Here is a 21,490-nt window from a genome sequence, read left to right as displayed (position 1 = left end):
TTAAATGCAAAACAATTGTGAGAGACAAAGATGGATACTACATATTAGTGAAAGGGATAATCTTTCAAGAAGAACGAATAATCATGAACATTTATGCTTCTGACAAGGGTGCCTCCAAATATGTGAGGCAAACACTGGAAAAACTAAGTGAAATAATAGATGCTTCTACAATTATAGTGGGGGACTTTAATATACCACTATCAACTTTGGACAGAATATATCAAAAGAGACTCAATAAAGAAACAAAAACTTTGAACAGCATATTAAAGGAGCTGGACCTAATAGACATATACAGAACATTACACCCAAATACAGCAGGATATACATTTTTCCCAAGGGCACATGGATCATTCCCCAAGATAGACCATATGCTAGGCCACAAAGAAAGTCTCAATGAATTCAGAAAAATCGATATCATACAAAATAATTTCTCTGACCACAGTGGAGTGAAGCTGGAAATCTGCAAGGGCCAGAGGCCCCAGATTTCACACCAAGATATGGAAATTAAATAGCACACTCTTAGAAAAACAGTGGGTCAAGAAGGAAATCTCAAAAGAAATTAATAACTACCTTGAAACTAATGAAAATGATAACACAACATACCAAAACTTATGGGATGCAAAAAGCAGTAGTGAGAGGAAATTTATAGCCATAAATTCATACATCAAAAAAGAATAAAGAGCTAAAATTGAAGAACTAACTGCACTTTTGGAGGAATTAGTAAAAAAAAAAACAAAGTAACCCCAAAGGAAGAAGAAAGAAAGAGCAAAGATAAGAGCAGAACTAAATGAAATAGAAAATAAGAAAGCACTTGAAAAGATAAACAAAACCAAGAGCTGGTTCTTTGAGAAGATCAATAAAATTGATAAACCCTTAGCTAGACTAACAAAGAAAAAGACAGAAGATGCAAATACACAAAATAAGAAATGAGAAAGGAGATATCACCACTGACCCCACAGAAATAAAGACTCTCATAAGAGGATACTTTGAAAAATTATATTCCAACAAGAAGGACAATTTAGAGGAAAGGGACAAATTCCTAGAAACACATAAGCAGCCTATATTAACGAAAGAAGAAATTGATAATCTCAACAAACCAATCACAGGTAAAGAGAGAATCAGTCATTAAAAACCTCCCAAATAAGAAGAGCCCTGGGCCAGATGGCTTCACAGGTGAAATCTACAAAACATTCTTGAAAGAACTAATGACAACCTTGCTAAAACTCTTGCAAAAATCAAAACAGAAGAAACATTGCCTAACTCATTCTATGATGCCAACATTACCCTAGTAACAAAGCCAAACAAAGACACCACAAGAAAGGAAAATCACAGACCAATTTCTCTAATGAACCTAGACACAAAATCCTCAAAAAAATACTTGCTAATCGTATTCAACAACACATTAAATGAACTATACACCATGACCAAGTGAGATTCATTCCAGGTATGCAAGGATGGATCAACATAAGAAAATCAATCAATGTAAATTACCATATAAACAGATTGAAGGAAAAAATATCACATGTTCATATCTATAGATGCAGAAAAGTCATCTGACAAAATACAGCACACTTTCTTGATAAAAACACTGCAGAAGACCGGAATACAAGGAAATTTTCTGAACATGATAAAGGATAAAGGGTATATATGAAGAACTGACAGCCAACATCATTTACAATGGTGAAATCCTTAAATCTTTCCCTCTAAGATCAGGAACACGATAAAGATGCCCACTACCACCCCTTCTATTTAACATTGTCTTAGAAGTACTTGCTCAAGCCCTGAGGCAAGAATCAGATATAAAAGGCATCCAAATTGGAAAGGAAGAAGTCAAAATTTCATTATTTGCAGATGACATGATCCTATGCATAGAAAACCATGAGAAGTCTACAAGAAAGCTTCTAGAACTCATAAATGAGTTCAGTAGTAGCAGGTTATAAGATCAATGTGCAAAAATCAGTAGAATTTCTGTACACCAATAATGAGCAATCTCAGGAGAAAATCAAGAAACAAATACCATTTACAATAGTAAATTTAAAAAAGCAAATACCTAGGAATAAATTTAACTAAAAATGTAAAAAAAACTTATACACAGAGAACTACACAACAATGTTCAAGGAAATCAAACAAGACCTAAATAAATGGAAGAATATCCCCTGTTCATGAATAGGAAGACTAAATATTATTAAGATGTCTTTCCTACCAAAACTGATCTACACATTCAATGCAATCCCAATAAAAATCAACACAGCATTCTTTAATAAACTAGAAAAACTAGTTATGAAATTTATTTTGAAAGGAAAGAGGCCCTGAATAGCCAAAGACATATTGAAAAAGAAAAATGAAAGTGGAGGAATCACACTACCTGACTTCAAAACATACTACAAAGCTACAGTAGTTAAAACAGCATGGTATAGGCACAAGGATAGACACACTGACAAATGGAGCCGAATTGAGAGTTCTGATATAGATCCTCATATATACAGCCATATGGTAGTTGACAAGGCCACCAAACCCTCTTCAACAAATGGCCTCTTCAACAAATGGTGCCTGGAGACCTGGATATGCATATGTCAAAGAATGAAAGAGGATCACCAACTCACACCTTATACAAAAATCAACTCAAGATGGCTCAAAGACCTAAATATAAGAGCCAAGATCATAAAGACTTTAGAAAGCAATGTAGGGAACCATCTACAGGACCTTGTAATAGGAAATGGCTTCATGAACTTAGCACCAAAAGCACGAGCAGCAAAAGAACAAATAAATGGGACTTCCTCAAAATTAAAGCCTTCTGCACCTCAGAGGAGTTTGTCAAGAAAGTGAAAAGAGAGCCTACACAATGGGAGAAAATATTTGTTAACCACATATCTGATAGGAGACTTATATCCTGCATATATAAAGAACTCCTATATCTTGAAAATAAAAAGACAAACAACCCATTTTAAAAATGGGAAAAAGATTTAAACAGATACTTCTCCAAAGAAGAAATACAAATGGCTAAAAACCACATGAAAAATTGCTCCAAATCTCTAGCTATTAGGGAAATGCAAATCAAAACTACAAGGAGATACCATCTTACTCCCATAAGATTGTCAGCTATGAAAAAGAACAGAAGACTACCAGTGCTGGAGAGGATGTGCAGGAATGGGAACACTCATCCACTGCTGGTGGGAATGCAAAAGGATCCAACCATTCTGGAGGACAGTTTGGCAGTTTCTCAAAAAACTAGCTATAGATTTGCCATATGACCCAGCAATTCCTCTGCTGCATATATACCCAGTAGAACTGACAACAAGGATACAAACTGATATATGCACACCCATGTTCATAGCAGCATTGTTCACTATTGCCAAAAGCTGGAATCAACCCAAATGCCCATCAACAGATGAATGGATAAATAAAATGTGGTATATACATACAATGGACTACTACTCAGCTTTAAGAACGAATACACTACAAACACATGAGATAACATGGATGAATCTTGAGAACCTTATGTTGAGTGAAGCAAACCAGGCATGACCTCAATGATATGAAATACTACATGACCTCAATGATATGAAATAAGTAAAACAAGCTGTCTCAGAGAGCTAGAGACTGGATGATAAACTTACAGGAAATTGGGGGGTAGAGGAAGGTTGTGAGCTGACACCTACCTGAGTGAAATCTATGATAAGCTGGAGGTAAGTATTTGTACAGGAAAGGGATAAAATGGGGACATAGGGATACCTTTGGGTGGGGCTTTGCGGCCTTGAGGGGTTTGGGATGGGAGGATGGATAATATGGCCCAAGAAATTTCTGAGGGTGGGGGAACATATGAACATAGGAGATTGTCAGGTATGTGGTTGAGAGTATAATGTTGAGAAAACTTTTCAAAAATATAACAAGGAAGGTTACCTGCTTAAGATGCTTAAAGGGGAGAATCTGATGCAGGACAGGCTCCTAGAGAATATGTGAATGCCCATTTTGCCATAGTGGTTTATATCATTGGATAGAGACCCATATAATGAGAGTGAAGGTATACCCACATCCTGGGGAGGACTGATGCCATCAAATAGAGGGAACTGTATCTCTCAAGAGAAACCGTGGCTCCCAGTGCATTAGGGCAGTTGAGCATGTCAAGCCCTCAACACTGTTGCAAGTATCTCTGAACATGGCCCTTCAAGCAATGAAGATTGACTGTCACTGTGGACCCTAAGGGGAGGGGGAAAGAGGTATTGAATAGATGGAATCAATGTAACTGTGGGGTAATGGAAGTGTTCCACAAGATTATGCAAGGATGGATACAGGACATGTTAAATTACACCAAAAATGTATAGGGGCCTATAGGCTAAAATGTAAAACATAATATAACTAATAATTTAGAAAATTTATAGTCTAAAATATAAACCATAATGTAAACCCAAGTGTAACCTTGTATGAAAGCTATTGTCTCAATATCTATACATCAGTTGCAGTAAATATAGTCTGAACATGTAAAAAGATTATTGCTGGGAAAGGGACAAAGTGTCTGAAGTTGGATATGTGGAAGTACTGTATATTGTATATATGGATTACTGTGATCTAAAACTTTTGTGAAGACAAGCGTAATAGGAAAAAAGAGAAAGAAAAAGAAAGGATATAGACACTGAGGAAGAGATGGAAGAAGTTGCCTTGCCAATGTGCATACAGGGCAATACTTATTGCAGGGTTGGAATGCAAAACATCAACAACAAAGCTTTTTCATTTTTAAATTTTTTGATACCCCAATTTATTTTTACTTTAATTTTTCTAAATTAGTATGTATTCTATACCTAACTTTTAAACCCATCACTATATTCCATTTTACTATTAATGAAACCTGGCAATATATTAGGTTTCATTTTTGAAGACGTTTTGGATCACAGAGAGGTCCAACAATGGCAGGGGAGGAATACTGGTGTGGGATGTTATTGATAGGGGGCACATGGTTGGGAGGGAGTTCTCCAGGGCATATATGCAGGGTACATAAAAATGTTTGGATATTTTCATAGTGGTTAAAGTTAAAAATGACAACTGAGGGAGTGCTAAGTTCCTAGCCAGGGGAGCTCTATCACATTCCCTAATGGAACAGCTCAATCCCCAAAGTACAATGGCAAAGACCAAACAAGAAGGATGGTCCAACAATGAGCCCTTGAAATTAATGACTATGCTTGTGAGCCTGTGCACCTGAAATAAGAACTAGGCCTAGGGCTTCAGGGTGCCTAAGAGTTACCTCCTGAGAGTCTCCACGTTACTCAAATGTGACCTCTCCCTAAGCCAAACTCAGCATGTAAATGCATTGCCTTCCCCCCAGCGTGGGACATAACTCCCGGGGATGAGCCTCCCTGGCACCGAAAGATTACTACCAAGTACCAGCTGATGATGCAACTAGAAAATGACCTTGACTAAAAGAGTCAACTCAGACCAGCAGACTATCTTAGCCTACATGTAATATCATGAGTTAAAAATGCTTTTTGACCTTGAAGAAAAGAGGGAAATGTAAAGGACAAATGAGTTTATTTGGCTATGAGTCTCCAAAAAAGAGCCAGGAAGTCACCAGGGGGCTCACCCTTATGCACAGCTCAGCAAAGTCCCAGAGAGAGCTAAAGTAGATACAACCCCAGGTATTGGTTCTTCTGAGGGTTACAGAGACCCACAGGTTCTATGGTCATGGCAGATAGAATTAAGTGCCACGTCAGTTGGCCCTACTTTGGAGTTTGTGTTCCTTAGTGTGATGGAGTTGGACTCAGATGTGATCATTGTTCACAAACCTCTCCTGTTACTTTTACTGGACCTGTGCTTAGTGCTGGGGTATAATGTATACCCAGGGGACCTGAATCTCTGGACTGTCCATGTGATAGCCAGGCCCTGAGCCTCAACAGACTTGCAACTCCTACAGTCTGGTTTATTGGACTTACCCCAGCCAGGTAACATGGAGGTGAAGAAGGTCAACCACCACACCAGGGAGCCAAGAGTGCCTACAACTGAAAGCAGGAGAATTGCATACATCATCCATGTGGAATCTAAGCCCCCTCTCGATATAGATGTGGAGTGGACATAATCATTCCAGGGTTCACAGGATGGAGGAATAGAGTATGGATTAGAGTGGACTTACTGTTATTCTATTCATGAACTATCATGATTAGTAATCAAAGAAAATGTAGCATGGACATGGAGAAAGTGGCCATGGTGGCTGCTGAGGGTAGGGAGTGGGAAGAAGAGATGTGATGTGGGGACATTTTCAGGACTTGGAGTTGTCCTGGGTGGGTACTGCAGGGACAGTTACTGGACTTTGTATGTCCTCCCATGGCCCACTGGGTGGACTGGGGGAGAGTGTAAACTATAATGTGGACCATTGACCATGTGGTGCAGCGGTGCTCAGAGATGTATTCACCAGGTGCAATGAGTGTCCTGTGATAATGTAGGAGGTTGTTGTTATGAGAGGAGTGGAGTGAGGGGGGTGGGGGTATTTGGGGACCTCATAGTTTTTTACTGTAACATTAAAAAAAAGAAAAGAAAAAAAAACGAGGAAAAAAAGCATCAAAAAAATTAAATTAAATTTTTAAAAATCCAATTAAAAGAAAACTATAGCAATGAGACACCCACCTTCCTCTGCCCACCATCTCCAGAGTACGCCAATTTCTATAAACATTGACAATTTAGGAATGTCAACATCTTATATAGTGCTGAGGGAAAGACACAATCCAAAGAAATCTGATGATCATGTAGCAGGGCATTAGCTAAGGTCATTTTATTTCTACTCAGTTACCTTTTCACATAATCCAGTTATTAGAAACTTCAGTAAAACTAAGTAAAATAGTATTAGGTTGGAAATAGATGATGTATGTGTCTGTGATTATCTGCCACAGATTGCAAAAGCAAAGAAACTTCCTTTACTTTTGAAATTGAAACTCAGAATCATATTTTCACATTGTTTTTTTCTAAAAAAAAATAAAGATGTCTTTTAGAAAAAGCCATTTAGTAATGCAAACATCCACTATTAAAGCTATTTATTTACAGACATTTGCATGCTTCCCTAACATGCTTCCAATTGATTTTCATAGCCATGACCCTAAATTGTCATGGGTATAGTTTCTTTGTCCCCTGGGGTCCAGTGCCTAACTTTCAATTCTGGCTTTCCCATTTGCTCATTGTGTGATCTTGAACAAGTTTGTAATCTCTCAAAGCTCCTGTTTTATCATCTGTAAAGTGGGCATAGTAACATACCCTGCCCCACGTGGTTTTTGAGTGGAAGAGATAATCCTGATAAAATATATGGCACAGAGAAAGTACCAGGTAATTGTTAGTTCTACTTAATATTAAGGGATACCTGATCCTACGTTACCAAAGAAAGACTAAAGTGGGTTTAGTCAATTTTTTTGCTCTGGGTTTAAGTGTTTCAAAGATATTTTGTGACATTTTAATTGTTCAAACATTCAGCATACATTTTTAACTCTCTATTGGACAGATACGTGCTATTAATTTAATCAAATGTACCAAAAATTTTACTGCACTGTTTTTCTAACTATGCTTCAAAAATTCCAGGTCTGTGGAAAGGTTCAAGGCCAATATTGCATCAGGGAGGTGGAAGGGAGTAATTAGGGGTGGGGGTGGGGTGGGGAGGGCTTCTCATATTCCACACTTCAGGCAGAGTGGTTCTACTTTTTATCAGCTTTGGAGTAAATTTCAGTTTGTGCAAAGGGTTCTGCAGCTAAATAAAAGGTGGGGATGAAAATGGCTCACTGTTGTCTCTTATTTTTTAAAGAATATTACAGATAAATAGTGAAGGTTATTTTTGAAATATACCATTTGAGTTCTGGTGCTATGTTAAAAATCGACCTACAATTAAATCATAATTCAAGGATATTTGGGATTTCACATTTCCTGGCAATGTTAAGCAGGCAGGGCTCATTTATACCATTCTGTACACCATTCCTCATTTAAGAAGCCTATTACAATAAACCAAAGTCTTGCTACTCAAAATGGAAATGGATTAGGTGAATCTAGCCTCCAAGACCATATAGTTGACAATTGTCTCTATCCCAAAAACAATCCAGAGCCAAGTGAGCCCAAAGCAGAGTGTAGTAATTTGGTCCATGTTTTCTGGAGTCAATAAATATTAGCTTTTATGGTCATTAAGAACTGAGTTTGTTTTAGAACCATTTTCTTGATGTTTGAATTATTTCCAGCTCTCATCATAAAAGTCAGTGCATCTATCACTTTGAATTTCTTCAATAAATATACAAATGATGTTAACTAAACTAATTAGCCTGATATTTTAATTCTCACTTGGTAATATTTTCTCTTTCCTGCCATATATCATTTTCTTACTATAAATAGCAAAATCAATTTCTCTTGAAAAAAATCACACAGAAAAATATTAGGCCTGAAAGATGGTCCTGAGTTTTCTATTATTTCAAAAATGGGAAAAGATGACCACAATTTTCTTTTTTATTTATTTTATTCCAACTACTATATATATATATGTTTAGATTGCTAAGAAAATATAAATATTGTAATATGATTTATTAATAAATAATGTAATAATGTAATAATGTAATATGATTTATTAATATTAATAAATTACATTATTAATAAATAATGTAATTTGATATGTCAGCTATTTAACTTTTAGATGCATATAATTTTACTTTGTACTTTCAATGGACATACTTACAATTTTTCCGAGTGTACTTCATGAAATCTAGGGAAAAATACACCCTGAAAAAAATAAAATGATAACAAAATCTCTTAGTTCCTTCTTGGTCATTTTCAGATCTTCAGGGACTCCATTTGCTGCCTCAAACAGTCGACTGGTCATCTTTTCCTCGCCAACAATATCTTTTGACTCTTGGGTTTAAAAACAAAGAAGATGGAAAATTTTTGGAAAAAGTATCAAGTAGGAAGCTGCCAACATTTACGGGTAAATCCACTAGATTGATTATCTTTCAATACTGTGATAGGATAGGAATTGTGCATTATTTATCTATTCTTATTTACCACTCAGCATGATTATATAATAAGGACTGGCCTCCCAAAATCTTTGTTTGATTATAACTAATAACTTCTAATCTTCTTTGTGGGCTAGTTAACAATACCTGGGATTCTATTCTAGGGAAGATTTCCCTCAAAACCAAACACAGTCCTGTCAGGTCCACCCCCCACTCCAGCCATCTCATCCCAATCACTACCACCAATGCCTAATCATAGGGCTCTTAGAAAATGCAGGCTTTTATCATCATCAATTAAGCAAACATAGAAGAAAATTATGTAGCAAAACTATTATATGAAACCACAAATACAGCCAGTAGCAACCTTAAATTACCTGGATCACCCACATTGCATTATGTTTACTCTTGTCATGTAATTAGCCAAGAGCTTAGATCTCTTGAAGACTGTCACAATTTAATGGTGATCAGTAGTTCCACTTGAAACTTTTCAAAAATTAAAGAAAATATTCACATATATTCATAGAGTCGAGATTTCAAACTTGTAGGCTGCATTCATAACCAGGTTAAATTCGTTCCTTCAGCTCTACGCACATAATTAAGGATTTGGGGTTTTTGTCTGGCGCTGTATCCTCTGAAGCTAATATCAACTTCAAGCTGCATTCAAAGCCAGTGGGATCTGCACACTTGAATAATACCTTGGAGGAACAAGACAAGAATCAGACACATTTATGACAACAATTTTTTACAACTCAGGAAAAACATAGTCTGCCAAGATAGGTGAATTGTTATAGGTTGTCTCTTAGATCTCTCAATCAGGAAATACACACACAAAAAAAGCAGATAAATGATAGTTCTCTAAAGGGCAGTGTCTCTTCTGCTTTTCTCTTCATACATCTTTCATTGTTATACATGTGGTCTGGGGATGGGACTAGGTTCTATACTAAAGATTTCATATCTCTTAACATCGAGATACCTGTTTATAGCTTGCTAAAGAAAACATTTTGAAATGGAAGTCTGGTAAAAATAGTATAAAAGTTTATTGTTACAATTTTTAGAACATAAAACTCCCTTCGGTCTGCTGACCAGAGAAGACACAGTGAGACTCATGGAGACAATGGGGAAGCGAATTTTGCCAATACTGGATTTTATTAGAAGCACACGATTGAATGTAGGTATATGAGTCTTTTATATTTGTCCAATGAACAAATATTAGAGAATAGAGAATTCTAGAAATATGAAAAGTTTATGGTGCAAATATTACAAGTATTGGGGGATTTTTGAAACATTCACTGTAAATCTCATTTGCAAAACCAAGCAAATTTTAGCTAATGATTTTATTCCTTTTCCATTTTAAAACATATTACAATGCTATGCTTTGTGATTTCAAGCATGTATTAAGCTAGGGACTCTTTAAAGAGCCTTTTCTTTGTACTTCCCTGATCCCTAAGTCCAGGTTGCAGTGAACTATTCATTTCAAATTAATAAAAAAAATTTTAGCAAGCACAATGTTTTCCCTATTTCATTTATTGGGCTATCCCATCTTGTTACCTACCCAAGAATTCAGAGCTTTTCAAGCTAGCTCCAACAAAATATTGATACAGTGGATGCTGCTCAAAACCCTGGCAAGTGATCTTTGTATACCCTGAAGGTAAATTATCTAATCGCTTTCTATGATCTGGGGAAGATATGCCTTTTCTACCTCTCAGTTTTAAAAAAGCCCAAAATAAGACCTGAATTATGCTGTGCTATTTTACAAAATTTAAACTATTGTACTGAAAGTACCTCAAGAGAACATCTCATTAACAAACTACAAAGGCTGCAGATTTCCCCTCTTTTAATATTTTTCAAAAGACCTATGAGTTGGAAAATTTAGAGAATTTTCTTCTTGGGGCTTTTGTATTAGATCATTGATTTGATGTTCTTACCCTTCAAGGGGCACCAAGGGGTTCATCATAAACAGCTACTTAACATCTGTTCAGCAGTTTATCTGCTCAATAACATTGCTCAGCATTTTAGAAAAGCCACACAATCCCCAATCTATTTGCGTGATTTGTTATTCTACACATTACAAATACAAAAGTAGTTTTACTGATTTTCCTACTACACAGGTCCTCCCTCCCCACAACTGTGTTTTTCTCAGTTATTTCTTCTATATATCCATAAATAAGAAATCCGTATCATTGGCTCTGCTAGATATCTTAGGCCCTGTCCTCCCATTCACCCTCTGTCACAACCCCCTCCAGCCACACACACCCTCACTCACCTCCCCATCCTAATTGCGGGCCCCCACACATCATAACTGTCATCGTCAGTAGGCCTTTACAAGCAGTGGTGGTTTTGCTAACAAGATAATCACCATGTAGATATCATTTCATCTCACTCCCGCATGGTTAGCCAAGCTGAGTCAGTGTGCTGGATGACATGGAGGTGCCCTGTCTGCACCCAGGCCCTTTGGGGAGATTCCTGCCTTACCTTGTTACTTATCAGAAAACTGCCACATGATCTGTTGGCAGCTCAAATCTCACAGTGTGAGGTCAGGTTGGATCTGCCCAGGCAGTATGCACTTTTTTTAATATGCTTAACTCATTTTCTTCTCATGTCTCAAAGAATATCTGGCCACTTGGAAATTTGTAGAGGCATGTAACTTTATCCGTCTATAAATGAGTTTTAAAAAATCATAAGGCGATTATTAGCATCTAATTAACAACTCACTCTCTGTCTTAGTTTCCCAGCTGCTGAAACAAATATCATATAATGGTTTGGCTTAAACAACAGAAATTTATTGCCTCATGGTTTTGAGGCTAGAAGTCCAAAATCGAGGCATCAGCAAGGTGATGTTTTTGCCCCAAAGACTGTGGCTTCCTGGGACTAGCTGTCAACAATCCTTAAGTCCTTGCTTTTCTGTCACATGGCAATGCACGTTGTGTTGTCTTCTCCTTTCTCCTCCCACCTTTGTTGACTTCTAGCTTCTTCCCTTGGCTGTCTCTCTCTATGACTGAATTTCATTCTGTTTATAAAGGACTCCAATAATCCAAGTTAAAGCCCAACCTGATTCAGTTTGGCCACATTGTAACTCCAGTAACTTCTTAAACTCCTGTCTACAATGGATCCACCCCCACCAAAATGCAGACCAAGACCAAGAACATGTTCAAGCTGGGGTACACAATTCGATCCATCACACTCTTCTTTAGAATGAGTCTCAGTACCATATTGCTAGCTATAAAGAATTTCATCAACTCTCCTGTGTTTTCTTCTATGGGAAATGGCAGTTTTTAGAACACTGCCTCAAAGAATTTTAACAGAATTGAGGATAGTGGGCCCAAAGGTATCTAGGAACCACAAGTATATCCAAATTTTGACCTCTAGGCTTCTTATTATATACCCAGCCACAGTTTGATAAAGGAGGATTGAATAAAATTGGCTGCAAAGGTAACCTAGCTTAATGAAGCAAGGAATGAGTTGATGACTAGAAATTATTCCTACATGGAATTGTTAGCTATGACCCATGCAGCCCTCGAGAGTGTTTTTAAGATCCTCTGATTCATTTTTTTTCTCGTCAGTTGTCAGAAGCCATGCACTGGAATGATTAGATGTTTATTGGCCTTATTTTTTGTAACTATAAGTTTGTGACACCTGTATATAAAGATGTGTCCCCAAGGCTGTGCTCTGTCTGTGTAACCCTAAGACAAGTCATTTAAACCACTGAGCCACTTCTTCTCATTTATCAAATGGTACTGATATCAGCCAGGCCCACCTCACATTTTATCTAAGCCTAATGGCTAAGAAATATACTTAGTGTCATGCATGTTCAGAGTAATTATTTTCATTTTGAAAACTTTCCTTAATGGAAATTCCTTTGGAATATGAAAACAAAATGCATTAAATCTTTAGCATTCATAATAATAGGAGACCCAAAAAATAATACTAGTGCTTAACATAATACAACGACCAGAATTAATGATACAATTTTTCAGTATAACCACATTTATATTAAGTAACATAAATGATGATAAATATATAGATGTCTAAATAATACTCAGGTGACAACAAGAATTCTTATAATTTTTTCCTTAGATGTATTTAATATTGTATCACCTTGTAAATATTGTTTATAGCTACTCAGTATCTTTAATTAGGATAAAAAGTTAACTTTGAAATGCACTAAATTATAATATCATGGGAAAAATTTTAATTGGCTGATCCTATTTTCAGTTGTCCTCCATCAAAAAGAGATATTTCTCTATTCTCTACAGATTATGTAAAAAGAGATAGTATAGAAGTGGCCTCCTAGTTACTAAGTGAGTGCTAACAATGTGCAGAAAGTTCCATTTACAAGATGTGGTGCAGAGAAATGCATGCTCTGCTGTTTGAAAAGCGTTTTCATTTACATTATCTCAAGTGATCCTTACAACTTGGTGACCTTGGGTCACCTTTGTTTTACTTATAAGAAAACTATGACTGAGAAGTGGTATGTACAGGTTCACACAGCTAGAGGATAGAGAGCTAGGATTCAAAATCACGGCTTCAGAATATTGGCCCAGCATTCTTTCACTATGACACATTACATCTCTCTGAAATAAAAGTATGAGCCTTACTGAGGCAAAACTTTATATATAAAACAACTTGGGAATAGTTGCATAACTGGGTTCAAAAAAACAAACATGTAAGTGTACAAATGATTTAGATTCAGGACGTTAATTGTAAGAAACTTCCTAGGGAATATGAATTTTCCCTCCAACCAGGAGGTGGAAGACACAGTTGATTAAGGAGACCGAGGACATTCTTGGCATGAAAGGGCTTCTATGTCTCTGGCAATAATCCACATCACACTTCTGACATCAGTTTCCTTATCTTTATGCACTGCTCTGCTAGGCATACAACACATGGCAAACTGGAATGGTTCTGGCCTTTCCGAGAGATGTAATCTAAAATATTCAACCACTTTCCTGTATATTGGCTTCTAATCCCATAGAACACTCAATCCATTCAATCAGCAGTTCTGTTTTACTGACACTTTCCCTTCTCCAAATTTTTGTCTTAATCATTTCAAGTGCTACCCAATGGCACTGCACTTTTCCATTCATTAACTTTATTGGATGTTGTCAGTTTCAAGCCTTATGTACTGTGCTTCCTGGGCTAAATGTTAAAGTGTTAAAATAATAAAATCTCTTGCCATCCACAAAGGCTCCTTCAAAGGCTAACTTCCTGAAAAGTGATCTAACAAACCATGTTTTAATACCTCATTAATTTTACTTTTAATTTCCTCCAAGTAAAGTATTAAAAATGTTTACAGGGGAGTAGATGTAGCTCAGTAGTTGAGTGCCTGCTTCCCATGTACAAGATCCTGAGTTCAACCCCCTGCATCTCCTAAAAAAAAATGTTTACACATGTATATTTGAAATGAACAATAATATGTGTTTCCCACCCACCCCCCTTTTTTAAAGTAAACTTTATTTCAAATCAGAGATAAAAAGCAGTTTAATAAGTTATGGAAGCATTACTTCAGAAAATTCTATCCAGGCACTTTTATGACATGTAATCCTAAAAACAAATTCAGTTTTTCCTCTAGTGTCTAGAAAGATATGCAGATGAACACAAATTTATTAAATGACATCATCAAGGTCTCCTTGTTAGTGAAGAAAATGAAGAAGAAAAAAACACTTAATCATATTTATATCTCATAAAATGAAATCCCATAATCTTTTTTTTTTACCTTTAGCACTGATATAGTACTTTCTTTGCTTCTGCTACAAAAAATATTACAATATTTTTAACTATAATCTTTGGCTTACCTTAGTTATATTTCCCATGTATCACCATATTCTTTTTTTAAATATATTTTATTGAAGTGTATCATTCATACATGAACTTGCATAAACAATAAGTGTATAGTAAAGATTGTAAACTTACCAAATAAAGATATATAACATCATACAATGATCATATACATTACCCCTCCACCAACACCTTGCATTGTGTAAAACATTTGTTACAATCTATGCAAAAACATCGTCAAAATATTACTACTAACTATAGTCTGTATCTTACCTTTGGTGTATTTTTCCCCTAATACACCCTATTTTTTTAAAATATATTTTTATTACAGAGATTGTGAACTTGCAAAATAATTGTACACATGTGTAGAATTCCCACACAATACCCCTTCACCAATACCCCACACTGTGCAGGAACATTTATTACAGATAGAGATAATATCATCAGACTACTATCACCAACCATGGTCCATAACGTATATTTGGCACACTTTTTCCATACACCTCCATTACCAAAACAGTACATCTTTGGCATTGATGCAAGAATATTATAATATTGCTATTAACCACAGTCTATAGGTCACACCATTTGTAGTTTTCCCATGCTTCTCCACATTCCCACCACCCACTTAGAGCTCACAGTCGTACACTTTTTCATTTGTACCCTTAATGACAATTCTCACCCACCTCTGGGTTCACTGTTATTCAGTCCCTAGATTATACTTTAGCTTTCTTTCAATTGATATTTACTTCCCAGACTACCCTTTTCAGCCACAATCCCATTTAAAAACCAGTTTCTACTCACTATAATGTGTTACCATCAACTCTATCCATTCCCACACTTTCTTTCGGCTATGCATATCCAGTTCTCCCAGCACTGTATGTTGAATAAACTGTTGTGTCCCAGAAGGGGGGGGTTTGAGAGCCCTGTCAAAAATCATTTGGTCATAGATGGGAAGGTTTGTTTCTGAACCATCAATTCAGTTTCATTGTTCTATGTGTCTATCTTTATGATAATACCTTACTGTTTTTACCACTGTAGCTAGGTAATATAATTTTTTTTAATTTAAAAAAATTTTAATTGTCTTTTTTTTAAGGATACATAGATCACAAAAAAGTTACATTAAAAAATTAAGAGGTTCATATTCTTAACACTTTATAGTAGAACATTCTTGATTTATATTATTAACCATAATCCTCATCTGCTACCAAATCACTGTTATACAGTCCCTATATTATCCTCCAGTTGTCCTCCAACTAATGTTAATCTCCCTTGACTACTCGTTTCAGCAAGACACATCCATAAATCAGCAATGTTTATTACAAACTCATTATAATGTGCTACCATCAACTCCATCCATTACCACTATTTACAGTTGACCTTATTAGCTATTCTATGTGCATCCAGTATCAGCTCCCCCTTCTCAACCCACATTCTTGTCTCCCACCAACCTACACTTTATAGTCCAACTCAATAAATCTATTCATATTTAATTCATGTCAGTATTTGTCCTATTTTGTCTGGCTTATTTTTGTCTGGCTTCTTTCACTCAACATAATATCCTCAAGGCTTCCCCATGTTGTCATGTGCTTCTTGAATTCGTGTCTTCTTGGGCACTTAGGTTGTTTCTATCTTACAGCAATTGTGAATAATGCCACTATGAACATCAGTGTGCAAATACCTGTTTGCTTCCTTGCTTTCAGTTTTTCTGAATATATTCCTAGTAGTGGTATTGCCAGATCATATGAAAGTTCTAAATTTAGCTTCCTGAGAAATGCCAAACCATCTTCCACAGTGGCTGCTCAATTTTATGCTCCCATCAACAGTGAAGGGATGGTCCTATTTTTCCACATTCTCTCTTAACGTTTGTAGTTTTCTTTAGTAATAGCCATTCTGTATGGTATGAAATATGTCTTGGTAGTTTTGACCTGCATTTCCCTTATAACAAGTGATGCTGAGCATCTTTCGTGTGTCTTTTGGCCATTTTTACTTACTATTGGAAAAATGTCTATTCAAGTCTTTGCCCATTTTTCAATTGGGCTGATTGTCTCTTTGTCATTAAGTTGTGTGATCTCTTTATATAACATAGAAATCAAACCCTTGTCAGATATGTGGTTTACAAGATTTTTCCCAGTAGTTGCCTGATTTTTCACCTTCTTAACAAAATTGTTTGAAACATGGAAGTGTTTAATTTTGACCAAGTCCCATTTATCAACTTTTTCTTTCATTGCTCATGCTTTGGGTATAAGGTCCAAGAAATTAATGTTTTATTTAGCAATTAATGGTTCTACAGATTATGGCAAATGAAAATACATTTCAATTACGTGGGTTCTGCTTTTCAGGGATATTATATAGCACCAGTCATTTGCTAAACATCATCCATATCTGCTATCAAATCTAGTCATTTCTCAGTGTGAAACCTTCAGTTGAACTTACTATTTACCTAAACTTATCTTACTCATGTGAACTTTTAGCTTCAATCTTGGCCACTTTATTACATTCTTCTCAGCAGCTGAGGAACCCTTTGATCATGCCTGAAGTCTCATTGGGTGGAGAGGCTGCATTCCTTTAGATTTATCCCTTGCTACATTAGACGTTTGAACTAATTCCTTCATTTTTTATTATTTCCCATATTTTCTTAAAGCAGCAGTAAGATATCACTATTGGCACTAGATATTAATTTTTATTGCTCTTTCTTTCACTTCATCTTTCAAAAGCCCCTACGGTGAATAAGTTAAATATTAATCTACAGTTTCCTGATAACTGAAATTGCATTTGTCTTGAGGCAGGAGGAGAATTAAAGCATTTCCTGTTTTGTTAACCAACAATCAAGGTAACAAAGCACTGTTGCCTTCCACAATTTTTATTTTCCTGATGATTTACAAAATTACACTGATAGATTATATTCCCGAGCAGGCTGTAGTTGTTTCTGTTCTTTGGAGTTGAGTCACAGTGCCACATTCCTACAAGCTAGTGCCATTGTTTAAAGAAAGACAAAGAAGGCAATTTTTCTTCAGAATGGAAACTTCTTTCTCTTTCCACTTGTTTTCCTCTGCTTGACAGAATCCCATTGTTTAGCTACATGTTTAAATTACATGGGCAGGCTAGCTCTTTAATCAGTTCAGGGACAGGATCCCAAATCCACCATTTGCAACTATTGCTCCTATAGGCTTATAGATTTATCAGAGAAATGATTAAACAGAAAGAGCAAACTAGCATGGGTAGACAGACATTCATAGTACAGCATAGATAGGTATAGGGGAGAAATAAGGCAAGTAAAATGCAACGGTATACAAACTTCATATATTTCCAAGACTCCTGAGAAGTGTCACCTTCAAAAGATTGGTGTTGGTCAAAAAATGGGTATGACATTTGAGAAAGCACTGCTTTCTAACTTTCAAGTTGGAGATCAGATGCTCTTTAGTAATATTAGTTTCTAACCATTTTATTTTTAGAGGAGAGTCTCCCCTAAGGAGAAATCGTAGTCTGCTCCCTAATCTCCACAATCTCCCCTTTCTTAGAAATACTTTTTTTTACAAGTATGCACAAACAAAACTAGGCCTTATTCAAATACTAAGTTTTAAGGTAGTGGTCTATACTCACACTTCTGTAATGAAACAAGTATTTTGGGAGTCACTTGGCTAAAATTCATATTTATAGGGACCACCTTTCACTGAATCAGGCCCAAGACTCTGCCTACTAACAAACAAACCTGGTGATTCTGTGCAGATGGTCCTGAAGAGACCCTGCCACAAAAGGTGCTGGTCACCCAGCCTTCCTCTGCCAAGCACCAGGATGTGTAACGCAATTGCCAAAGCCCTCCTATGGCTTGGCATTTCTCATTACCCCCCAACACAGCAGCAGGCCAAGGCTTTTCTTTTAACCCTTCTATATCAGTAATATATTTTTCAAAACATAAACTCAAAAACTTTATGATAAACTTTGTCTCCCCTATCAAGTATTAAAATTTGTATTCAACATTTAGAGAAGGTAAATGTCTCCTGCTTTGGGGATGGCAATAGCAAACACATAGGTGGGCCTTATAATGAGGGCTCGTTTTTAAGAAAGCCCAAAATACCAACAGAACCATTGGCAGTTGCCAGTCATTACAAATGTGCATCATAGGCTATTTTGAAATGGATCATGTCAGTTACTGGGACTGTCCTAGGAGCCAAAACAAAGCACTGAAAGTCACAAAGAGAGGAGCCAGTGTATACGGTGACCAATCAGAGCTAAGGATAAAAGCAGAGCTGGAATTGTATGTCATTGGGAGCAACAGGATTCAACTTAACATAACACTTTTCAGGAATGTTTCTATTGTAATAGAAATGCTTGTATTTTATAGAATGTTTCTATTCTATAAACAAGACAGTGGGAAATTCTTAGCCCTCATGATGCCGTAGAGATAGAGAAAGGTGTCCCCCCCCATGTGGACACCACACTGTGGAGTCCCCCTAAGCAGTGGGGGCATGTTGAAATTTCAGCCCCCTCTTTTCTCCTCAGCGCTTATGAGGGCGACAGGCAAACCCGTCCCAACAGTCCTTCAAAGTGTTCCCTTTTCTATATACTCACCTGTTTAAAGGAAGGGTACAGACAAGGGTCTAAAATGATGAGAACAATTATTTGTACTGGATACTGTTGCCTCAGAGAATATAAATATATTAAGGCCTGACTTCAGTCCCCAGGGAGAGGTCTGTTTCTGTGGTCTGGTTCTAAAACATTTTCTTTTGCTGTGAGACTAGGGGAGTTTGCGTGCCTGCTCAGGGGTGATGGAGAAGCTGCAATATGCCAGCCTCCTCAGCCAGCTGCAGAGAGTAAAGGAGCAGTCCCAGGTGATTAATCAAGCAATGGCGGAGTTAGCAACCATTCCCTATCTACAGGACATCAGTCAACAGGAGGCGGAATTGGTAAGGATTTGCTTTTCTTTGTTTAAGTAGTTTTATAGGCCCTGAGCCAAGAGAAAAGTAATTTGGTCTGGGGGAAAAAAAAAATGTGATAATAAATGTAGTCTGAGTGCAAACTTCCCAACCCTCATAAGGCATGCTAGTGAAGAAACTGGAAAATATAGGAAGGTGCATATGTTTGGTTTTTATTTGCTCAAATTGACTTGCTTCCATTTTTTATAGCAACAATTTTGTGATGTGTTAAAATACAGAAAGGGACTGATTTTCATATTGTACCTCAGGCTTTTTTAAGAAAGGAGACATTTTAATAAATTATTTCTTATGCTCCAAGATATATTAACATACAAGGTCTTCTATGAAAAAAAATGAGAGGACAAAAGAGTAATGCTCTATGGAAAACTGATCCTACAAAATAGTCTTTAGAATTCTCTTGATCACTTCAAGTGTCACTATATATGTTGGCAGTGGCAATGCACACACAGACACATTAGCTAAATTGATAAAACATTTAAGTTTTTTTGAGAGAAAAATATAGTAAGTAAAATAGCTTTTTTTTTTACCTAAATTAACCAGTTAGCTCAGAAAAGCAGACACTTCAGTCTTAGAAAAACCATGTCAAAAACTAGTTGAGAGACTATCACACAGAAACAATTTTCAGACATATGTGTACATTCTAACCATAATTAATATTAGAAATGCTAGCACCTTGTTTGACAATCAGTTCCTAAATAGTCCGCTGGCTATTTATGGAAAGGTAAAATTTACTCCATATGAAGATCCTAATGTGTATTATTAGGGAAGGGCTCTTTACTTTGAGACTTTAATTGAGAGTAGCTAATTGAATTCAAATAGCAAGAATAAGAACAGTCCAAACCAATCACCTGTAACTTGCAGTTAACTAAAGAAACCTTCCCTCTACAGCAGGGGTTCTTAAACTTTTTTGTTCCATAGATCCCTTTGCCAGTCAGTTAAAACCACAGACCCCTTACTAAGTCCACACTATACTATGTATTATTTAATAAATATATCACACTAGCACCAACACGTCCCCCACAGGAATAATGTTGTTTTTTATTTAAAATCAAGCACATGGACCCCTTGTTAAGAACCCCTGCTCTATGGGCGTTTGAATATGTAACAAATTAATCAAACAAGAAATGAACTGCCAATGTTTATAATGTTCATCTAGACCTGTTAAAATGTTTTTAGTAAATACTGATTTTTTGAATAAGCTTTTAAAATGGTCTAACTAGCCAAATAATGAAACTATGTATTCTAAAGATTAAACTATGAAATGAGTCTATTAATCAAGGAATTACTAAATCAGAACTGGCAATATTACTTTCTAAACCTTTTATGGTTGTGTGCAGAAGAGTGCTTTCTAAAAGGCTGTTTGTCCTACCATTCATAAGACACTCAGGAGAGCAGTAAGTATGGAGCTTTCAAAGTGCATATTATAGCCTATTTTAGATGATTAATGCTCCTCTGAAATAAGAGAAGCAAAGAAAATTTTAATTTAAGAAGCTGGCAAAATGTTGATCTTGTCTTCCTGAAAAGCAAATTCAGGATTTAAATGAAAAAAACAGGGGAGCGCTCTGTGCTTAGGTCTTTCTGACCACATAGCTATGGCTTTTTTTTTTCTTCCTGGAAATGCTTCTATTTCAAAATATACACAAAGACAACCAAACTAACATTACAGATAACCCTTACAAACATATTCCATTACTAACAATATTCCACTATCTGAAGCCTTGGAAAAGGGGGTTTCACAGAATATTTTCATAATTTATACACCTACTAGAAGAAAACTTAAAATGTATGTAAATGTACATGTACAGGTCACTTATGTAAAAGTCA

At 36.3% G+C, this 21,490-nt stretch overlaps 1 protein-coding gene across 1 annotated transcript in view; it reads left to right on the top strand.

Moving 5' to 3' along the window:
* SPATA16 (spermatogenesis associated 16) overlaps positions 1-21,490 on the top strand; it is a 262,641-nt gene that overhangs the window by 214,878 nt on the left and 26,273 nt on the right. Inside the window, exons 7-9 of the mRNA XM_058295332.2 lie at positions 8,780-8,926; positions 10,010-10,122; positions 19,472-19,636. Coding sequence (XP_058151315.1) covers positions 8,780-8,926; positions 10,010-10,122; positions 19,472-19,636 — 425 coding nt within the window. The remainder of the gene's footprint in view (positions 1-8,779; positions 8,927-10,009; positions 10,123-19,471; positions 19,637-21,490) is intronic.

This window comes from Dasypus novemcinctus, chromosome 4 (genome assembly GCF_030445035.2).
Source record: "Dasypus novemcinctus isolate mDasNov1 chromosome 4, mDasNov1.1.hap2, whole genome shotgun sequence".
In the NCBI taxonomy this organism is placed as follows: Eukaryota; Metazoa; Chordata; class Mammalia; order Cingulata; family Dasypodidae; genus Dasypus; species Dasypus novemcinctus.
The sequence above is the reverse complement of the archived record's forward strand: the minus strand, read 5'-3'. Positions and strand labels throughout refer to the sequence as shown.